This window comes from Bufo gargarizans, chromosome 1 (genome assembly GCF_014858855.1).
Source record: "Bufo gargarizans isolate SCDJY-AF-19 chromosome 1, ASM1485885v1, whole genome shotgun sequence".
Lineage (NCBI taxonomy): Eukaryota > Metazoa > Chordata > Amphibia > Anura > Bufonidae > Bufo > Bufo gargarizans.
This window is the reverse complement of record NC_058080.1, coordinates 452,775,605-452,793,298: the sequence shown is the minus strand read 5'-3', so window position 1 is coordinate 452,793,298 and position 17,694 is coordinate 452,775,605. Positions and strand designations below refer to the sequence as shown.

General features: G+C 47.1%; 1 protein-coding gene across 3 annotated transcripts in view; it reads left to right on the top strand.

Moving 5' to 3' along the window:
• SMARCA2 (SWI/SNF related, matrix associated, actin dependent regulator of chromatin, subfamily a, member 2) overlaps window positions 1–17,694 on the top strand; it is a 299,308-nt gene that overhangs the window by 263,052 nt on the left and 18,562 nt on the right. For all 3 annotated transcript variants that reach the window (XM_044272604.1, XM_044272612.1, XM_044272595.1), the window contains exons 30-33: window positions 5,194–5,299; window positions 6,932–7,033; window positions 7,902–8,034; window positions 16,619–16,761. In XM_044272604.1, the coding sequence (XP_044128539.1) occupies window positions 5,194–5,299; window positions 6,932–7,033; window positions 7,902–8,034; window positions 16,619–16,761 (484 nt within the window). The remainder of the gene's footprint in view (window positions 1–5,193; window positions 5,300–6,931; window positions 7,034–7,901; window positions 8,035–16,618; window positions 16,762–17,694) is intronic.

The following is a 17,694-nucleotide window of genomic DNA, read 5'->3' as shown; positions in this document are numbered from 1 at the left end:
AGATGGTGCCTACTCCGAAGCAGAGCAAGCGCCATAGCCACCGGGTGCATGCTGATTCACACAGTTGACACTCATGGCTAATGTTTGCGATCAGCAATAACACCGACCGCAGATATTTAACACCTCAAATGCTATTGTCAAATGCGACTATGGCAACCGAGTGCTGAAAACCCAGGAGCACTACACTCCCGTGTAGCTGGAACGGCTCCATCTAGTGGCGTTCAGGGGAGCCGTTCATTCCCTCTGGCAGGCTCGGTCTCTCTGAAGGATCCGAGGCTGCCACAACTATGTTCCTATAGAGTTCCTTTCTGTGGCAGGGCTCCCTAGGAACATAGCAAATTTCTGATATACTTTAATGCTAATGCATTAGAGTCTATGAAAGAAGCACTCTAATGATCGCATGTTCAATTTCCCTAGGGGAACATTTAAAAAGGGGAAAAAAAAAGGTTTTAAAATTACAAAAATTCTAATAATCCTCTTTCCCCATAATAATAAAAATAAACAATAAAAAAAAGATAAACATCATAGGCATCACTGCTTCCCAAAACGCTGGTACTATTAAAGTAGAAAAATATTTAACCCATGCACTGGCCAGCATAATAGTAAGCAAAATCAGAATGGCCGATTTGCCATTCTGTCTTGCTTCATCTCCCCAAAAAGATTGAATGAAAAGTGATCAAAGAGTCATACGCCAATGGAAAGTACAAAAATTAGCCCTCACACACCGTAGACATAAAAATAAAGTTATGGGGGTCAGAATATGGAAAAAAAATAAATAAATACATTTTTCTTTAAGTATTAAAACGCCAGAAAAACTGTACAAATCTGGAATCTCTGTAATCCTACTGACCCAGAGAATGAGGTCAGTCCTTATCCTGCAAAAAACAAGTGGACAAATAAAAAAAATTGTCTGGGAGTAAAAAACGAAACTCAAAATTGCCAAATCCTCGAAAGGGTTAAAGGACATCTGTCAGCAGATTTGTACCTATGAAACTGACTGACCTGTCACATGTGCGCTTGGCAGCTGAAGACATCTGTGTTGGTCCCATGTTCATATGTGTCCACATTAACGAAAAAATTGATGTTTCATTATGTAAATAAGCCTCCAGGAGCAACGGGGGCGTTTCCATTACACCTAGAGGCTGTAAAGTGCACCCTCTGCACTTTGACAGAGCCAGGCAGATGTGATCACGTTTTTACGGCCTGGCCCTGTCGATCAAAGTGGAGAAGGTACGGCAGTTGCAGGGAGAGCAGAGCCTCTAGGTGTAATGGTAACGCCCCCCCTTGCTCCTGGAGGCTCATTTGCATATATTGAAACATCAATTTTCTCGTCAATGTGGGCACTTATGAACATAGGACCAACACAGATGCCTTCAGCTGCCAAGCGCACATGCAGCAGGTCAGCCAGTGTCATAGGTACAAATCTGCTGATGGATACCCTTTAACAATGAATTTCCTGGTGACAGGACTCGGCCTGTCTCCAGTTTGCTCTGCTAATGGCCGGTCTCACGCGGTAAGGCATCTCTAATAACTGTACTGTAATGGGAACAAGCCTTCACATGATGGGAACAGATTTCTATCTACTGGAAGTATTGACAAATGTTAGCTATTGCTCAGTTCTTTCCTTAAAATGGGTAATGCTCCTCAACACCTAATGGTAAAGAGTCACAATGTATAATAGAACATACTGTAGAGGGGGACATTTAAAGAGAACCTGTCACCGGGATTTTGTGTATAGAGCTGAGGACATGGGTTGGTAGATCTCCGCTAGCACATCCACAATACCCAGTCCCCATAGCTCTGTGTGCTTTTATTGTGTGTAAAAAAAAAAATATATATATATTTTTTTTTTTTTTATACATATGCAAATTTACCTGAGATGAGTTCGGGACAGGACTCCTCAGGTTAATTTGCATATGTATCAAATCGTGTTTTTTTTTTTTTTTACACAATAAAAGCACACAGAGCTATGGGGACTGGGTATTGCGGATGTGTTAGCGGCCATCTAGTAACCCATGTCCTCAGCTCTATACACAAAATCCCGGTGACAGGTTCCCTTTAAGCTCAGTCACACATTATAGCTCATGCCATGTGTGCACCATCATTTCTGTCCTCTGCACTGTTCCGAAGTGCCAAGAAGGGGCGTGGCCTTGCATCGTCTGACGCGTTTACTATAATTTTCGCCAGAAAGTGGTGGAAGCTATAACTGAAGTTTGCCCCAGCCTGTGGCTGACTTAGACGTCCGTTTCTGGCGCACAGCAGGAGATGAGCCTGACTTGTTAAATTAGACACATCTCACGCCAGTGCAGGGAGATCAAGGCTGGCGGATGGGTACGCCAGTCTTGATAAATGTCCCTCAGTGTCTGGAAAGTAGAAATATGGCTGAACTTCTGATGTCTCTTGCAGGAACATGGTTCTCTATAAGACTAGATGGTCAAATGCTGGTCATTGCTCTGACTTCTGGTTTACTTATATGTGGCCATTTGATAATCTATGACCATCACAGAGGAGGTGGCTTCAGCCAATAGCTCCACACCACTAATTGGATATAAAAGAGGGGCATGTTTTTGACAACTGCTGTCACAGCCGACAGGCTATATTCACGCACCAAAATCCACAGCAGAAATATCAGGAGTTGAAAACAGGTCATTTTTAGTTGTGTTTTTAGAGGAGTTTTTTGAGTGAGGTTTTTCTGCATTTCTATTGACTTCTATGGAAATCCACTATGAAATCTGCTTCAGTCATTTGATTAAGGCTTTGTGTTCACATGGGGAAAAATCAGCCACTGATTCAGCAGCGTTTTTCCTCATTGATTTGTATGGAAATCCACAGTCAGATGTAAGGAACGTGTTACTTCTCAAACATTTGGGAAAAAAAAAAACCATATAAGGTATGCACAAGGTCGAGTGTTTTACACTGAAACTAAGGCCTCTTTCACACAAACGTATTTCATTTCCGTTTCCATTCAGTTTTTGCGGTTTTCATTTCAGTCTGTATGTGGAACCATTTATTTCATTGGTTCCGCAAAAAAATTCAATATACTCCGTGTGCATTGCATTTCTGTATATCCGTTCCACTAAAAGATATAACTTGTCCTATTATTGTCTGCATAACGGACAAGGATAGGACTGTTCTATTAGGGGCCAGCTGTTCCGTTCTGCAAAATACGGAATGCACATGGACGTCATCCCTATTTTTTGCTGACCGCAAAATGCATACAGTCGTGTGCAAGAGGTCTAATGGGAATTTGTGAATGGCAGTTTGTTTTAGCAGCTGATCTGAAAATGTTTGAGAAGTAACACGTTCCTTAGATTTGATTGTGGAGTTCTATAGAGGTCAATGAGGAAGCAAAAAACGCTTGTAAAAACTCCATTGAAACCACAAGCAAGTTACAAATCTGCCACCAGTGGATCAAATCTGCAGTGCGTTTTTCCATGTGAACTTAGCCTCGCATGACACCTCTCAAGAGGTTTTCCAATCAGCTACTGAAAAACTCTACGATCTGCACAAGGTGGAGTTTTTTTACATTGAAGTTATTGGGACAGGCATTGCCCATGTCAGCATAGCCTTAAAGGGGTTGTCCGGGATTTGTATATTGATGGCCTATTCTCAGAATATGTCATCAATATCTGATCAGTGGTGGTCTGACACCTTGCACCCCACCGATCAGCTGTTTGAAGAGAACGTGGCATATCCTAGACAACCCCTTTATTAACTGTTTAGTTATAGCCCCTAGAATGGATCACCTAATGAAAGATTCATACTTGCATGATCTTGCACAGCTTTGGTTCTGTTCCGTGGTTTCGGTTCTGCCACGTTTATTTTCTTCCAGCAAGTTATGGACATGGTCATGTGCGCCACTGGAGCCCATGACTGGCTTCAGCAGTGACATGTCCCCAAATGGCACTAAATAGATTCTACCTCCCAGAAAACCCCTTTAAACTCGGCAGTGAAACTTTCACTGGGGTCGTCAAGAATGAAACTACAAAAAATTGTTAAAGTTTTTGCATGCGGTTTTCAGCTAATATAATGTCTTTGCTGTATGTGTACTGCATCTCCTAATGGGGAAAACAAGGATCTGACAGATGCAGATCTACCTCCCCTAGCTGAGATAACTGGGTATGGCAAACCTGTTTGTTGGTGAGGGAGGCAGAGGCGGGCAGGTCACTATATTGTGCGGCTTCTGTACTCCTGGCATGTAGGCACCTACAAGATTTGGGCTGGGCTTTAGCCTTCAGTAATTTGCTGTATGCATTGGTTGTAATATCCAGCAATATAAATAAATAAAAATCTCACTTAACTTGTCAGCACTATACAGAATTTAGGTCTAAAAGTCTCCAAAGCAGCATATTGTTTGGTCATGATTATAATTCAGTGCGTCTATTATATATTTGCCGTCTCAGTTTGACAACTCGTGAGATTGCTCCTTTTGTGTTCCAGCCTGTAACAGGCTCATTACAAGTGTACCCGACACAAAGCCTTCTGAGGATCCCCATCCACTAGTGTGTTCATTGTGCATCTTTTAACTACAAACACTTGCATCCATTGTTGCAGTCCTCCCTCTCTGCGGCAGGCATCTCTTGTTGCCTGGAAACAGTAGTAGCAGTCTAGCGCGTGCGCAGTGAGCGCAGCTATGATTCTATTCACCGCTGAGTAAATGGACATTATCATCTGCAGCCATTTAATGCTTTCCTTGCCCAAGCCTAAATGCTTTCACTCTGGAAAATAATTGCTCGTGGTTGCCCTTTTTACATAGACAAAAATATAAGGCAGCAGTTATTTTAATTGTAAAATGTCACTCTGCATTATTATTTTTTTATGCTATACTAGGCAGCAAAATAATCCAGTAAAATATTTCTACATCTTAGTTCTCTGTCTCAAACAAAGGAAGTTACATATTGTGGGTTTGAAGCTTTGTCCACTAGGTGGCATCTTCTGCAAAAAGAATCTCCATGCTCATTAATTTATTATCTTTTGAGATTAAGATTTTCCAAATAAATCTGTTCTGGTTACTTCAGATACCTTATAAAGTCTGTCCCTTGTCCATATGCCAATTGATGATTTAATTATGACGATAAGTTAATCTAGTCTAATTAGCAAATTCCGGTGCAGCACTTCACACAATGTACATATGTGGTTCTTGATATTGGTATTATTTTTTTGCTTATTTTATTTGTTTCTCTTTTCATACAGCTCTGGGCGGCAGCTAAGTGAAGTTTTCATACAGCTCCCTTCTAGAAAAGAGTTACCAGAATATTATGAGTTAATCCGCAAACCAGTTGACTTTAAAAAGATAAAGGTAAAACTACGTCCACTGTTTTCTAGAAAAATGTACACAGTAGTTGTGCGCAGTGTGAATAGTGTCTAAGCTCCCAGATAAAGTATCCCCTGAAGAGTATGAATTCCTGCTTCCTAAACATAATAGTAAATGGGGAAGAGGCCTAAGGCTACTTTCACACTTGCGTTGTCGTTTTCCGGTATTGAGATGTGGCAGAGCATCTCAATACCGGAGAAAAATGTTTCCATTTAGTCCTCATGCATTCTGAATGGAAAGAGATCCGTCTAGGATGTCTTCCCTTCCGTCAGCATCTCATTTTCCCAGTCAAAAACTGAATAAAACGGATCCGTCGCTGAAAACAATGTAGGAGCCTTAAAAAATCGGATCCGTCAGCCATTGACTTGCAATGTATTTAGGGACTCGCTCCTATCTTAAGTGGGATGATCCTGATGCTATATCAAGAACGGGGCCTTTGAAGTGAAGGAGAGCACACTGCACATGCTTCTGAGGTATCAGCGCAGTTAATTGAGAGAAAGCTGTGCAAGTGCAGCCATTGCTGCTTGCCATGGGACTGCAGGACATAGCCATACCAGGGTTCTGCTATTTTCAGAACTCTCATAGCATTGAATTTAGGGTGGTCATGCATGCACGGCTGCTCTCATTCACTTCAGATGGCCTGTTTTTAAGATAGGAGCGGGTCCCAGAAGTGGGACTCGCACCTACCTAACATTTGTAGCATACCCTAGCAATATGCCGCAAATGTTTACATGGGAATGCTCGTTTAAGGTCATTGGTCAAAGATTCTTGGAGTTTCTAGTTGGTAACAGATTGCATGGATTGGTAAGATAGGAGAGGTACATTTACAGACCCAGAGGGTAAGAGACAATGGACCCATGTATATAAAAAGTAGCCTCATTTTACCCTTTGTCTACTTTAAGGCCTCATGCACCCGTCTGTGTCCATATGGCAATATGCAAACCACAGATCAGCAAAATATGGATACAGTCCTTGTGCACTTCACATTGTTCTCACTCCCATCACTAGAAATGACTATTCTCGCCCACAATAGAGACCGGAACAGGACACATTCTATAATTGCAGAACGGATGTGGACAGCACACGGATAATATCCATGTGCTGTCAGGTTTTTTTTTCAGACCCATAGAAATAAATGGATCCATGGCCTATCCACAAAAAAGGGATCACACTAAGGTCTGTGTGGGGCAGAGATGTGACCTTCCCCCATTTTAAATGTTGCATTTCAGAAGTTTGTCTAAATCCTACACGCAAGCTACACCCAGCTCTCACTCCACGCATGGCACAAATGCTATTTCTGCTGCAAATGTTTAATAAATGTTGCACCACGGAAAGAAATCTAGATTGGAGTGAGATGCTCCGAAAATGGTGCAAATGCATTGATAAATGTGGGCCAGTGCTCCTCGTGACCTTATCGGAACATTGCAGACAAGACCCATCATGTTTGTTGCTTATTAGATGCCCTAACAAATGGAAACAAATTGGTTGGCCTGAGAAATCCCAGGCTCCCTAGATGAGCTTTGGGGACTAGCATAGCAGCCTCATCCACATGCATAGAAGTTAATATGTGGTTCTGTAATGTTTTTACATTCATTTGTTAATCTTGTCTTTATATAGGAAAGAATTCGCAATCATAAATACAGAAGTATAAGTGACCTAGAAAAGGATGTCATGCTGCTCTGCCACAATGCACAGACATTCAATCTAGAAGGATCCCAGGTTCGTAGTTTTTTTTTCTTTCTCTTTGGATAGTGATTGTATTTTAAGTAGAGATGAGCAAATTGATTTGTCTGTTCTTCACCTGTAAACGGGTGTCCCCGAAGCTGAGGATACTCCCCTACCGCTTGATTAACAGGGCCAGACATCTCTGCCAGCCCTGACTGTCTTGCACCTTTGCTGCTGCACAGAGGCTCTGCTTCCGCTACTGGAGCAGCAACTGTGCATGCCCCGCTACACTTCCGTATAGTGACGCCTAAACAGTCGCTGCTACAGAAGCGGAGTATTTGCACTTGCACTGCTATTTGGAGCTGCGACGCAGGCTTGAGATTGTCCGGGCTGGCCAAGATGTCCTGCCGTGTCAATCAAGTGGCAGGGAGAGCGTTCGCCAAGTCTAAGAAACCCCATTACAGGAGCAGAACTCTGCTTGATGAGACAAATCGATTTGCTCCTCTCTAACTGTAAGCCATGATGATGCTGATTAATTCTAGTATGTTATTACACAGCTGTGTTAAGATTCGGATATTATGGGACACTGATCACTAATAACGGAGTGGAGCCAACTAGGTGCTCCTCTAACAGCCCTCATCTTAGATGAATACAGAATAATTTGTTATATTTATTTTATTCACTTACATAGCGCTGACATATTCTGTAGCGCTTTACAGCCATTACTATTGCTGTTTTGTCTACACTGGAGTTTACAATCTAGTTTCCCTATCAGTAGGTCTTTGCAGTGTAGGAGGAAATGGGGGGGGTAACCCACAAAACACAGGGAGAACGTACAAACTCCGTGCAGATGTTGTACTTTGCATTCTTTTAATTCAACACATGTTTGTGGGGGCAATCCTGATCTTTCTTACTTTATTAGATATACGAGGATTCTATTGTTCTACAATCAGTCTTCAAGAGTGCAAGACAAAAAATTGCAAAAGAAGATGAGAGTGAAGAAGACAGCAATGAGGATGACGATGAAGAGGATGAAGATGAATCAGAATCTGAGGGTAATCCGTTAATATGTAATATTTTATGCAAACTCCACTAATTCCAGGAAATTCCACCATCTAAAGAATATTTTCAGTTTTTATTTTACAAAAGAAGCAACTGGTTGGGTTGCTTTTGCAAACTTTTACTATGCAAATGAGAATCCTTTTTTGTCAAATGGCTCTTTTTCTAATGGGAAAAACAGACCCAATTGGGAAAGATTTATCAATGTGTTTATGGCACAAGAGTGGCATAAAAAAAAAGTTACATGTTATGGTGTTCACCATATAAGCGCAATAATTTCAACCATAATGCCACAACCCAACAGATTTACTGTGATTTATGACAGAAAGTGCTATAAATTAGAATTGAAATCTCGGCCAGCTCCTAGCTGACAGACTTCAGTTACAGACAGAAGATGTGCCGGTTGCTGTGCAGATATACCCCAATACCTAGAAGGGATTTTGGAACATTACCCAGATACGGCCAGCCAGCAACACCCATGAAGGGACAAGTCCTTTGCAGTTTGTTAGAGTAGGGTTTGCTATGTGAAATGCTGCATTAGCGACTTGATTAGAATAATGTTGTATTAGGAGAGGCAGTAAAAATAATTTTTTTGCCAATACTTCCTTTGCTCAAGTCTTTACATGGCTATCTTCCAAGGAGCCTTCCATTGAGGCTCTTGGGGTACATCCTCACAGGATAGAAATAATTTGTTGGGGCTCTCCGGACAAATCCACAGCAAAACCTGCATGTTTCACATTTTGATGCAAGTTTTCTTTGAATTTCATCCTATTCATTGCCAAAGCTGAATTCTGCAGTGAAAATCAGCAGAAAGGATTGGAATGCTGCAAATTTAGAACCCACATTGCACAATTGTCAAACAGATTTTTCTCGCCCATTTTCCTTGGGGGACACAGACCTTGGGTATAGCTCAGCTCCCTAGGAGGCGTGACACTAAGTAAAACTGTTAAGCCCCTCCTCCATCAGCTATACCCTCAGCCTGGAGATAGAGGCTACCAGTTTTAGCTTAGTGTCCAAGGAGGCAAGACACTCCCTGCTACTGCAGGGCTGTTTTCTCCTTGTTATTTTTACTTTTTCTTCTAATTTTGTTATTTTATTTTTTCCTAGGGATACCAGAGACGCATTAGACCTCTCTGCTCTCCCGGGGTTGAGCTGCGCCAGTGCCAACTTATCTGCACTGCTGCCTCCCCCACAGAAGCAATAGGAGGATCTGGGCAGCAATGGCTCCCCTACATCCCGCCAGCTAGGGGGTCGCCCGCACGCCAAGCCCCTCTTCCAGCTTCCTGCCACTGCGGTGCCAGTGGCTGAAGGGGCGACCCTGCTGGAAAGGACTGAGGGTGAAGACGTCGGACGGTGAGATGGCTATTCCAGCCCATACCCCGTCCCTATCTGCAGCATCTACCCCTCTGGGTAAGGGGGGCACCCGTGGTCGCTCATTCTGAGCGCTCATCTGCAGGACAATGCAGCACAGCAGCATCCTCAGCACCCCCACGCCGTTCCCCCCCACGCTGCTATCTTTCTCCCCCCCTCCCCCTCATTCGGGGCTGACTCCATTTTTCTCTTCTCTCTCTCCCCCTTCCCGCCGAGAACGGGGGGCGGGGCTTAGCGGTCCCGGCAGGGGGCGGGGCTTACGCGCGCGTCATTTTGGGGGCGGAGCTACGTTCTCCTTCACAGGAGACATTTCAAGCGCTGGAGGGGGCGGAGCTTGTTCCCCGTGCTTTCTGCTGAGGTTTCCCGCGCTTCCTCACTCCTGACAGGAAGCTGGGACACGGTGGGGGACTCTAACCTCCTGTGTACATCGCTCGGCTTCTGTGGGCGCTCTCTGCTGCTCTCTGCTGCTCACTGCTGTTCACTGCTTCTCTGCTGCTGCTGATCTGGGCCATCTCCTGACGTTCTTCTGAGGCACTGGTAGGACAGTTAACCCTCTCCTAACCCTCCTGGTCATAGCTGCTATAACCCTTTGTGGTCTCTATATTAGAGTACAACCACACTTCAGCATGTCAGATCCCACAGGTGCCCCCAAACCCTGGTACCATGCCTGTACCGCCTGTAAGGAACTTTTTCCGCGGGGGCAATCTGAGCCGCATTGCCTTGCATGTCAGGCCCCAGTGCAGGGCCCGCTTCCCGCTGCGCCCCCCGGTGCCTCTGAACCCCCTGACTGGGCTAGGTCTCTGTCTCAGGCGGTGGAAAGCCTTACACACGTAGTGGGCCGTCTCGTGGATAGACCGCCTCTCCCGCAGGCTGCCACAATCCCTGTCGCACCCGCTGGGACTACCGTTTCTGCCGCCCCCACTGGTTCCCTGCCTCCCAGCGAATCTTCCAGGGCCCGGCATACTCAGAAACGTTCAAGGGTTGAGCGCACATCTTCTCCAGATGCTTCGCTCTCTCCGCCATGCGTGCGAGCTCAGTCAAGTCTATCCTCTCAAAGGGATACGCTTTCTGAGGGAGAACTGGCGGATTCGGACGTGGACATGGACTCAGAGCTTCCGTCCAAATTGGCGTCCGCGGTGGGGCATCTTGTCACTAGCATCCGTGATACCTTTCAGCTACACGATGACCCCCCCAGCTCTGAACAGGCCGGCGTGTCCTTTCTCCGCCCCAAACAGGCCTCCAAGGTTTTTCCCATACACGCTGATTTTTCTTCTGTGGTATCCAAGGCTTGGACTCGGCCTAACGTCCGCTTTATTACACCCAAAAAGCTGGACATTTGTTATCCCTTTCCAGCGGATTCTGTGACCACGTGGACATCCCCGCCTAAGGTTGATCCTCCCGTGGCTCGCCTGTCCAAAAGCACTACTATTCCTGTACAGGACGGATCTTCCCTCCAGTCTGTTGAGGACCGTCGTACGGAATCCCTCTCCAAGGCCATATTTACTGCGTCTGGTTCGGCCCTTAGACCGGTCTTTGCCTCCGCCTGGGTTGGCAAAGCGGTCTCTGAATGGGGTTTGCAACTGGAACGGGAGTTAGGGTCGGACGTCCCTGTTCAGGACCTCCGTTCCTTAGCCCAACTAATTGTTCAGGCCGGAAAATTCGTCTGTGAGGCCTCCCTTGATGCGGGTGCCCTCATTGCCCGTTCCTCTGCCCTGGCAGTTTCTGTCAGGAGGGAACTCTGGCTGAAGGTTTGGGCGGCGGACGCCGCTTCCAAACGCTCTTTGGCCGGCCTACCATTCACGGGTTCCCGCCTGTTCGGAACCCGTCTGGACGAACTTATATCAGAGGCCACGGGTGGGAAGAGTACTCACCTCCCCCAGTCCAGGCCAATGGGCGCCCCCCGTGGTCGCGCTGGTTCGTCCCATTTTCGGTCCTTTCGCAAGCCCACCGGGTCTAGACCCGCGGCCAGTTCTTCTTCCTCTGGCCCAGCCCAGGATAGACGCAAGAAGCCGTTTTTTCGGACGCAACCTACCTGGCGCAAGTCCCAGCTTGCACGGGCTCCCACAGGCCAGCAGCCCTCTGCCTGAAGGTGCGCCCCCACCCACCCGGGTGGGGGGCCGCCTTCTCCTATTCAGGAACGTATGGCGGGCCCACATCTCAGACGCATGGGCGCTCGAGATTGTATCTTGCGGATACAAAATCGAATTTGCGTCCATTCCGCCAGACCGTTTCTTCCGATCCCGTCCTCCGCGAGATCCCGTACGAGTGGCCGCCTTCTTCGCGGCCATTCACTCTCTAATGGACAAGGGTGTCGTCGCCCCCGTGCCTCCGACGGAAAGGTTCAGGGGGTTCTACTCGAACCTCTTTGTGGTTCCCAAGAAGGAAGGCTCAGTGCGTCCGATCTTGGACCTAAAACGCCTGAACCGTTTTCTCCGACTGCAGAGATTCCGGATGGAGTCTCTCAGGTCCGCAGTGGACTCCCTGGAAAGAGGGGATTTCATGGCCTCAATCGACATTCAGGATGCATACCTCCACGTTCCGGTTGCTCCATGTCATCACCGCTTCCTGCGCTTTGCGGTGGGGGACGATCACTTCCAATTCGTCGCCCTTCCCTTTGGTCTGGCGACGGCTCCTCGAGTGTTCACCAAGGTCCTGGCCCCTGTCTTGGCCCTTCTACGTTCAAGAAGTGTTTTTCTTCTCCCATACTTGGACGACATCCTGGTCAAGGCACCCTCCTTCTCTCAGACATCCCGCAGTGTGGAACTCACTCTGGAGACCCTGACGCGGTTCGGTTGGATTATCAACCACCCCAAATCTTCCCTTACCCCCTCCAGACGGCTGATCTTCCTGGGGATGCTCCTGGATACAGAGTTGGCGGAGGTCCGCCTTCCGTCGGACAAGCGTCTGGCCCTTCGCGGGTCGGTTCGCAGTCTCCTCCGTCATCACCGCCCTTCCCTCAGATCCAGCATGCGGTTGTTGGGAAAGATGGTTGCCTGTTTCGAAGCGGTGCCGTTCGCACAATTCCGATCCCGCACCTTTCAGAGGGCAATTCTGTCGGCCTGGGACAAATCACCGAGGAGTCTGGACAGGACCTTTCTTCTGCCTCCCCTGGCTCGGGCTTCCCTCGGCTGGTGGTTGCATATCCCTCTAAGGGGGAAGTCCTTCCGTCCACTGAACTGGCTGGTGATTACCACAGATGCCAGCTTACGGGGGTGGGGGGGGGGTTTTCCCTCCCCGGTCCGTCCAGGGCGTTTGGTCTCTATCGGAGTCCAGACTTCCAATCAATATTCTGGAACTGAGGGCGATTCTTCTGTCCCTCAGACACTGGACCCATCTGCTGAGGGGCCACCCTGTTCGGATCCAATCGGACAATGCCACGGCTGTGGCATACATAAACCATCAGGGAGGCACTCGCAGCGATGCAAGAGGTGACCCTCATTCTCCTCTGGGCGGAGACGCACGTGCCGGCCTTATCTGCGATTTACATCCCGGGGGTGGACAACTGGGCGGCGGATTTCCTCAGCCGGTCCACCATCGACCCGGGAGAATGGTCCCTGCACCCAGAGGTGTTCGAAGCCCTTTGTCTTCGCTGGGGTCGCCCCGACGTGGACCTCATGGCCTCCAAATTCAACCACAAGGTCCCCCTATACCTGGCCAGGGCACGGGACCCGAAGGCATACGGCGCCGACGCGCTCGTCCTTCCGTGGCGCGAATTCTCCCTTCTGTACGTCTTTCCTCCTTTTCCCCTCCTGCCACGGGTTCTTCGGAGGATCGCGGCAGAGGGCGTCCCCGCGATTCTAATCGCCCCGGATTGGCCCCGCCGGTCTTGGTACGCCGACCTAATGTTGCTGTTGGCAGACGCACCGTGGCCACTGCCCTCCAGGGAAGACCTTCTCTCTCAGGGACCGATCTTCCACGAGCATTTAGGCTCGCTACGTTTGACGGCGTGGCTATTGAGACCGCCGTCTTAACGCGACGGGGTTTCTCCGCGGACGTAGTCCGCACCATGATCCGGGCTCGTAAGCCCGTATCCTCTAGGATCTACTATCGGGTTTGGAGGTCCTATCTGGGGTTCTGTGAGTCCCGGAGCATCCCACCTCTCCGGTTTTCTCTTCCCACAATCCTGTCCTTCCTCCAGTCGGGTCTGGACCTGGGGCTGTGCCTCAGTTCTCTGAAGGGTCAGATTTCGGCGCTGTCTATTCTTCTCCAGCGTCCCCTGGCCCCTCTAGGGCCAATTAAGACCTTTTTACAAGGGGTGGCTCACTCTGTTCCGCCGTACCGCCCTCCAGTTCCTTCCTGGGACCTGAATGTGGTGCTCTCGGCGCTCCAATCAGCCCCCTTCGAGCCTTTACGGGAGGTCTCCCTTCGCCTTCTGTCCTGCAAGGTCATCTTTCTTGTGGCCGTCACGTCTCTCCGACGGGTGTCGGAGTTAGCGGCTCTTTCTTGCTCCGAACCTTTCCTGATCTTCCACCAGGATAAGGTTGTGCTTCGGCCTGTCCCGACTTTCCTGCCAAAGGTGGTCTCCGCCTTTCACATCAATGAGGACATCGTCCTTCTGTCGCTCTGTCCCTCTCCTTCCCACCCCAGAGAACGGGAACTGCACCGTCTGGATGTGGTCAGGGCGTTGAGGATTTACTTGGAGGTCACCGGGTCCTTTCGGCGCACGGACTCCCTGTTTGTGGTTCCGGAGGGTTCGCGCAAAGGGTTGGCGGTCTCCAAGGTGGCTATTGCCCGTTTCATTAAACTGGCGGTGTCTGAGGCTTATCGAGCCAAGGGCAGACCTCCGCCTTTCGGCGTCACTGCTCATTCCACCAGAGCAGTCGGAGCTTCCTGGGCGCAGAGGCATCGGGCCTCGGCTGAACAGTTGTGCAAAGCAGCCACTTGGTCCTCTCTGCACACTTTCACAAAGTTCTATAGGGTGCATACGCATGCATCAGCGGATGCTGCTTTGGGCCGCCTGGTTTTGCAGGCAGCGGTTTCCTGATGCTCTGGTGGTGTTCCGCCTTGGGTTTGTGGTCCCTCCCTTCTTGGACTGCTCTTGAACGTCCCAAGGTCTGTGTCCCCCAAGGAAAATGGGCGAGAAAAGGAGATTTTTGTATAACTTACCAGTTAAATCTCTTTCTCGCTCTTCCTTGGGGGACACAGCACCCACCCTTCTGTGTTTGGTTACAGGGTTATGGTCTGGCGCCCCGTTGGGTTGCTGGCTGGTTGTTTCCGTTATTGGTTGTTATCCTTTCACTACTTGGACACGCAACTGGTAGCCTCTATCTCCAGGCTGAGGGTATAGCTGATGGAGGAGGGGCTTAACAGTTTTACTTAGTGTCACGCCTCCTAGGGAGCTGAGCTATACCCAAGGTCTGTGTCCCCCAAGGAAGAGCGAGAAAGAGATTTAACTGGTAAGTTATACAAAAATCTCCTTTTTTCTACAGCGCTTGGATGAGGTTTGTTGAAATTGTATCCACTTTACTGCTACATGTCCGGCATGTGTGGACACAGCTTTAAAAGAATTGTGTGCAGTAATGATATCCATGACCCATCCTGAGGTTAGGTAATCCGTATCAGATGGGCGATGGGACGCAGAGCAAGCACAAGTGCCATAACCCCTTCAAACAGCTGATCGGCAATGGTGCTGAGAGCAGGACCTCCACCAATCTGATATCAACCTGAGGATATGTCACCAAGATAATTACAGTGCACAACCCTTTAAGGCAGCATCTCTGCATCAAACCAAAATCTAGATAATGGACTAAAATTGGATGATCTACAAATAGGTTACTGACTAAAACATCCTCTTTTTAAATGATTGGAAATTTCTATATTTTTCAGTTTTATCATATGTCTTGTAAATGCATAAAAGAACAAGCTCCCTTTGTGGCCCCCTAAGAATAAAGTAAAGTTAAATGGCTTCTGGCAGCAGCTGGGCTATTCGGAATTACCTGTCTAAATCTCGCTGACCCAAAGAAGGCAGGCATTTAAGAAGTAACATGGAAGGATTACCCTGATGTCATATGCTTCACAGGCTTTCCACTCCAGGCATTTCTTAACTGCTCAGTACCGTATTGTAAAACACTGAAGAAACTAAAATCGTGTGCATGAGCCCTAATTTTGCAGGACAGTACGATTCCAAATTTATATAGTTTTAAACTTAAAAATAAATAAATGGTGTCACCATTGCTCTATTACACCTGTTACCTCTGACAGGTCAAATCGAGGGGAGAGTGGCCCCTCCTTCCTCTGTCTAAACAATTGACTGGGGCATCAAAGGGTTTATCCATTGCAGCAGAGTGCTAGCTGTAATATACAAATATACACCTGCTACCAATGGGGCGACCTCAGCTCTTGCACCCACAATCTCACAGTGACCTACTTTTGTGGCAGCTTAGACAGCAGTACTATTCTTATTCACTGTATTTGTCCAGTGGCTTACATGTTGATAGCCAGCCAAATCTAACGAGCACTCGTAGGAACACTCATTAGCCGTGATCTGGATATGTAATACTGCCGCCGATTGCCCGATGAAGGAGCAAACGTTCATCAGGCAATCCAGATTTTTAAGCATGCTTAAAAATCATTGTGTGCTGGTGGCAGATCGTGCTGCTGCCAGCAAATAATGATTCAGTAGTCTCCGTACTGTGGAGGAGATCGCTGCATGTAATAGCAGCGGTGTCCTCCACTATTGAGCAGGCGATTTTTGGGAAGAAATGTTTCCCTCCCGACAATTGCCTGCTAGATCGGCAGGTCTAATGCCGCCCTTACAGTCTGTACTGCTCTACATTACTGTAACTAAATTATATTAGAAGCTGAACATTCATTTTCACCCTTGTCCTACATATTATACGTACAGTACATATATTTCATGTGTAACGGTTATATGCATGTATGACAAACGGACAATAAAGCTGCTTTTAGACAGGCCGTTTATCATAACTTGAACAGAGAGGATGGGATCCCTAAATGTGTAAATGGAGCTGTGTGAAGATTTGTGGTCCTCATGTGATGTTTGGTTGGGCCATAGAAATGGTTGTTTAAGGTGTCATCTTACTTCATTTGTTATGCATGGAGCTCAGCCTCGAGAAGCTCATGTGTATTTTTTATTACCTTCTAGCTAGCCCCGAACACTTTTCATAGTCATCTTGTTCAGATTTGTATACTGCAACTTGTATTCGGCCCCCCGTTTTTGTGAATTCATTTTAGAACTTTCTGTTTCAGCAAAATCAGTGAAAGTGAAAATCAAGCTGAATAAAAAGGATGAAAAGAATCGAGAAAAGGGAAAAGGAAAGAAACGCCAGGGTCGTGTCAAAGCTAAACCAGTTGTCAGCGACTATGACAGTGATGAAGATCAAGATGAAAATGTGAGTAGAGATTATACACTTAAAATGAATCTGTCCCTCGCAATTCCCCTATCCAGCACACATAGCTGTGGTTCACCTGCTTATAACGCTGTTTTCCTTTGCTCTGAGGCTCCTTTTCGGAGTTATACTTTTTTTTATTTATTTTTTTATATATATGCAAATTAGGTCTTTAGTGCAATGAGGATGTGACCACGGCTTTTGTTGCACCCAGGCTTAGCTCATTTCTGTGGCGAGCCCCTCCCTGGCTGCTTTGCCACTGCCTGGCCCTGTCAATCAAAGCAGCGAGGGATGTGCTCGCCACAGAAATGAGCAATAATGTGCAACAAGAGCAATAATGAGTTAGTGTGCAACAAGAGCAATAATGATGCCCACGTTTTGCACCAAGGGCTTAATTTGCATATTAATCCTTACACACACCACAACAGTTACATTGTGGTGCATTGTAAAGGGTATGCAGTGGGCTCACACATTGAGCCCGCTCCATACACAGTAAATGCCTGCTGTGTAATGCAGCAGGCACCCAACAGCAATGACTGGGTTATTTAACCTCTCAGATGACGCATTCAATAGTGATTTCAGTATCTGTGTGGTTTGGCAGGGGAAGAGGGTAGCCTGGAGCCTTGGCAAAGATCCCATTCTATTGCGGTATATGGTACAAGCGATCAGAAGATGACATTTTCAGATCTTCTAAGGGGACTTAAAATTACAGTAAAGTAAAAAAAATAAAAATGCAAATTATGAAAATTCTAATAAACCCCCCTTTCCCAGTGTTACCTATAAAAATAAACATGTTTCCAATACCTGAAAATGCCCACCCTATTAAAATTGATAATTTTTTTTCCTGAGGATAGATAATCAGTTTAAAATAACTGCAGAACCCCTTTAAAGGGAGTCTGTCAGCACATTTACCCCTTTTTAACACTTCCCATAGAT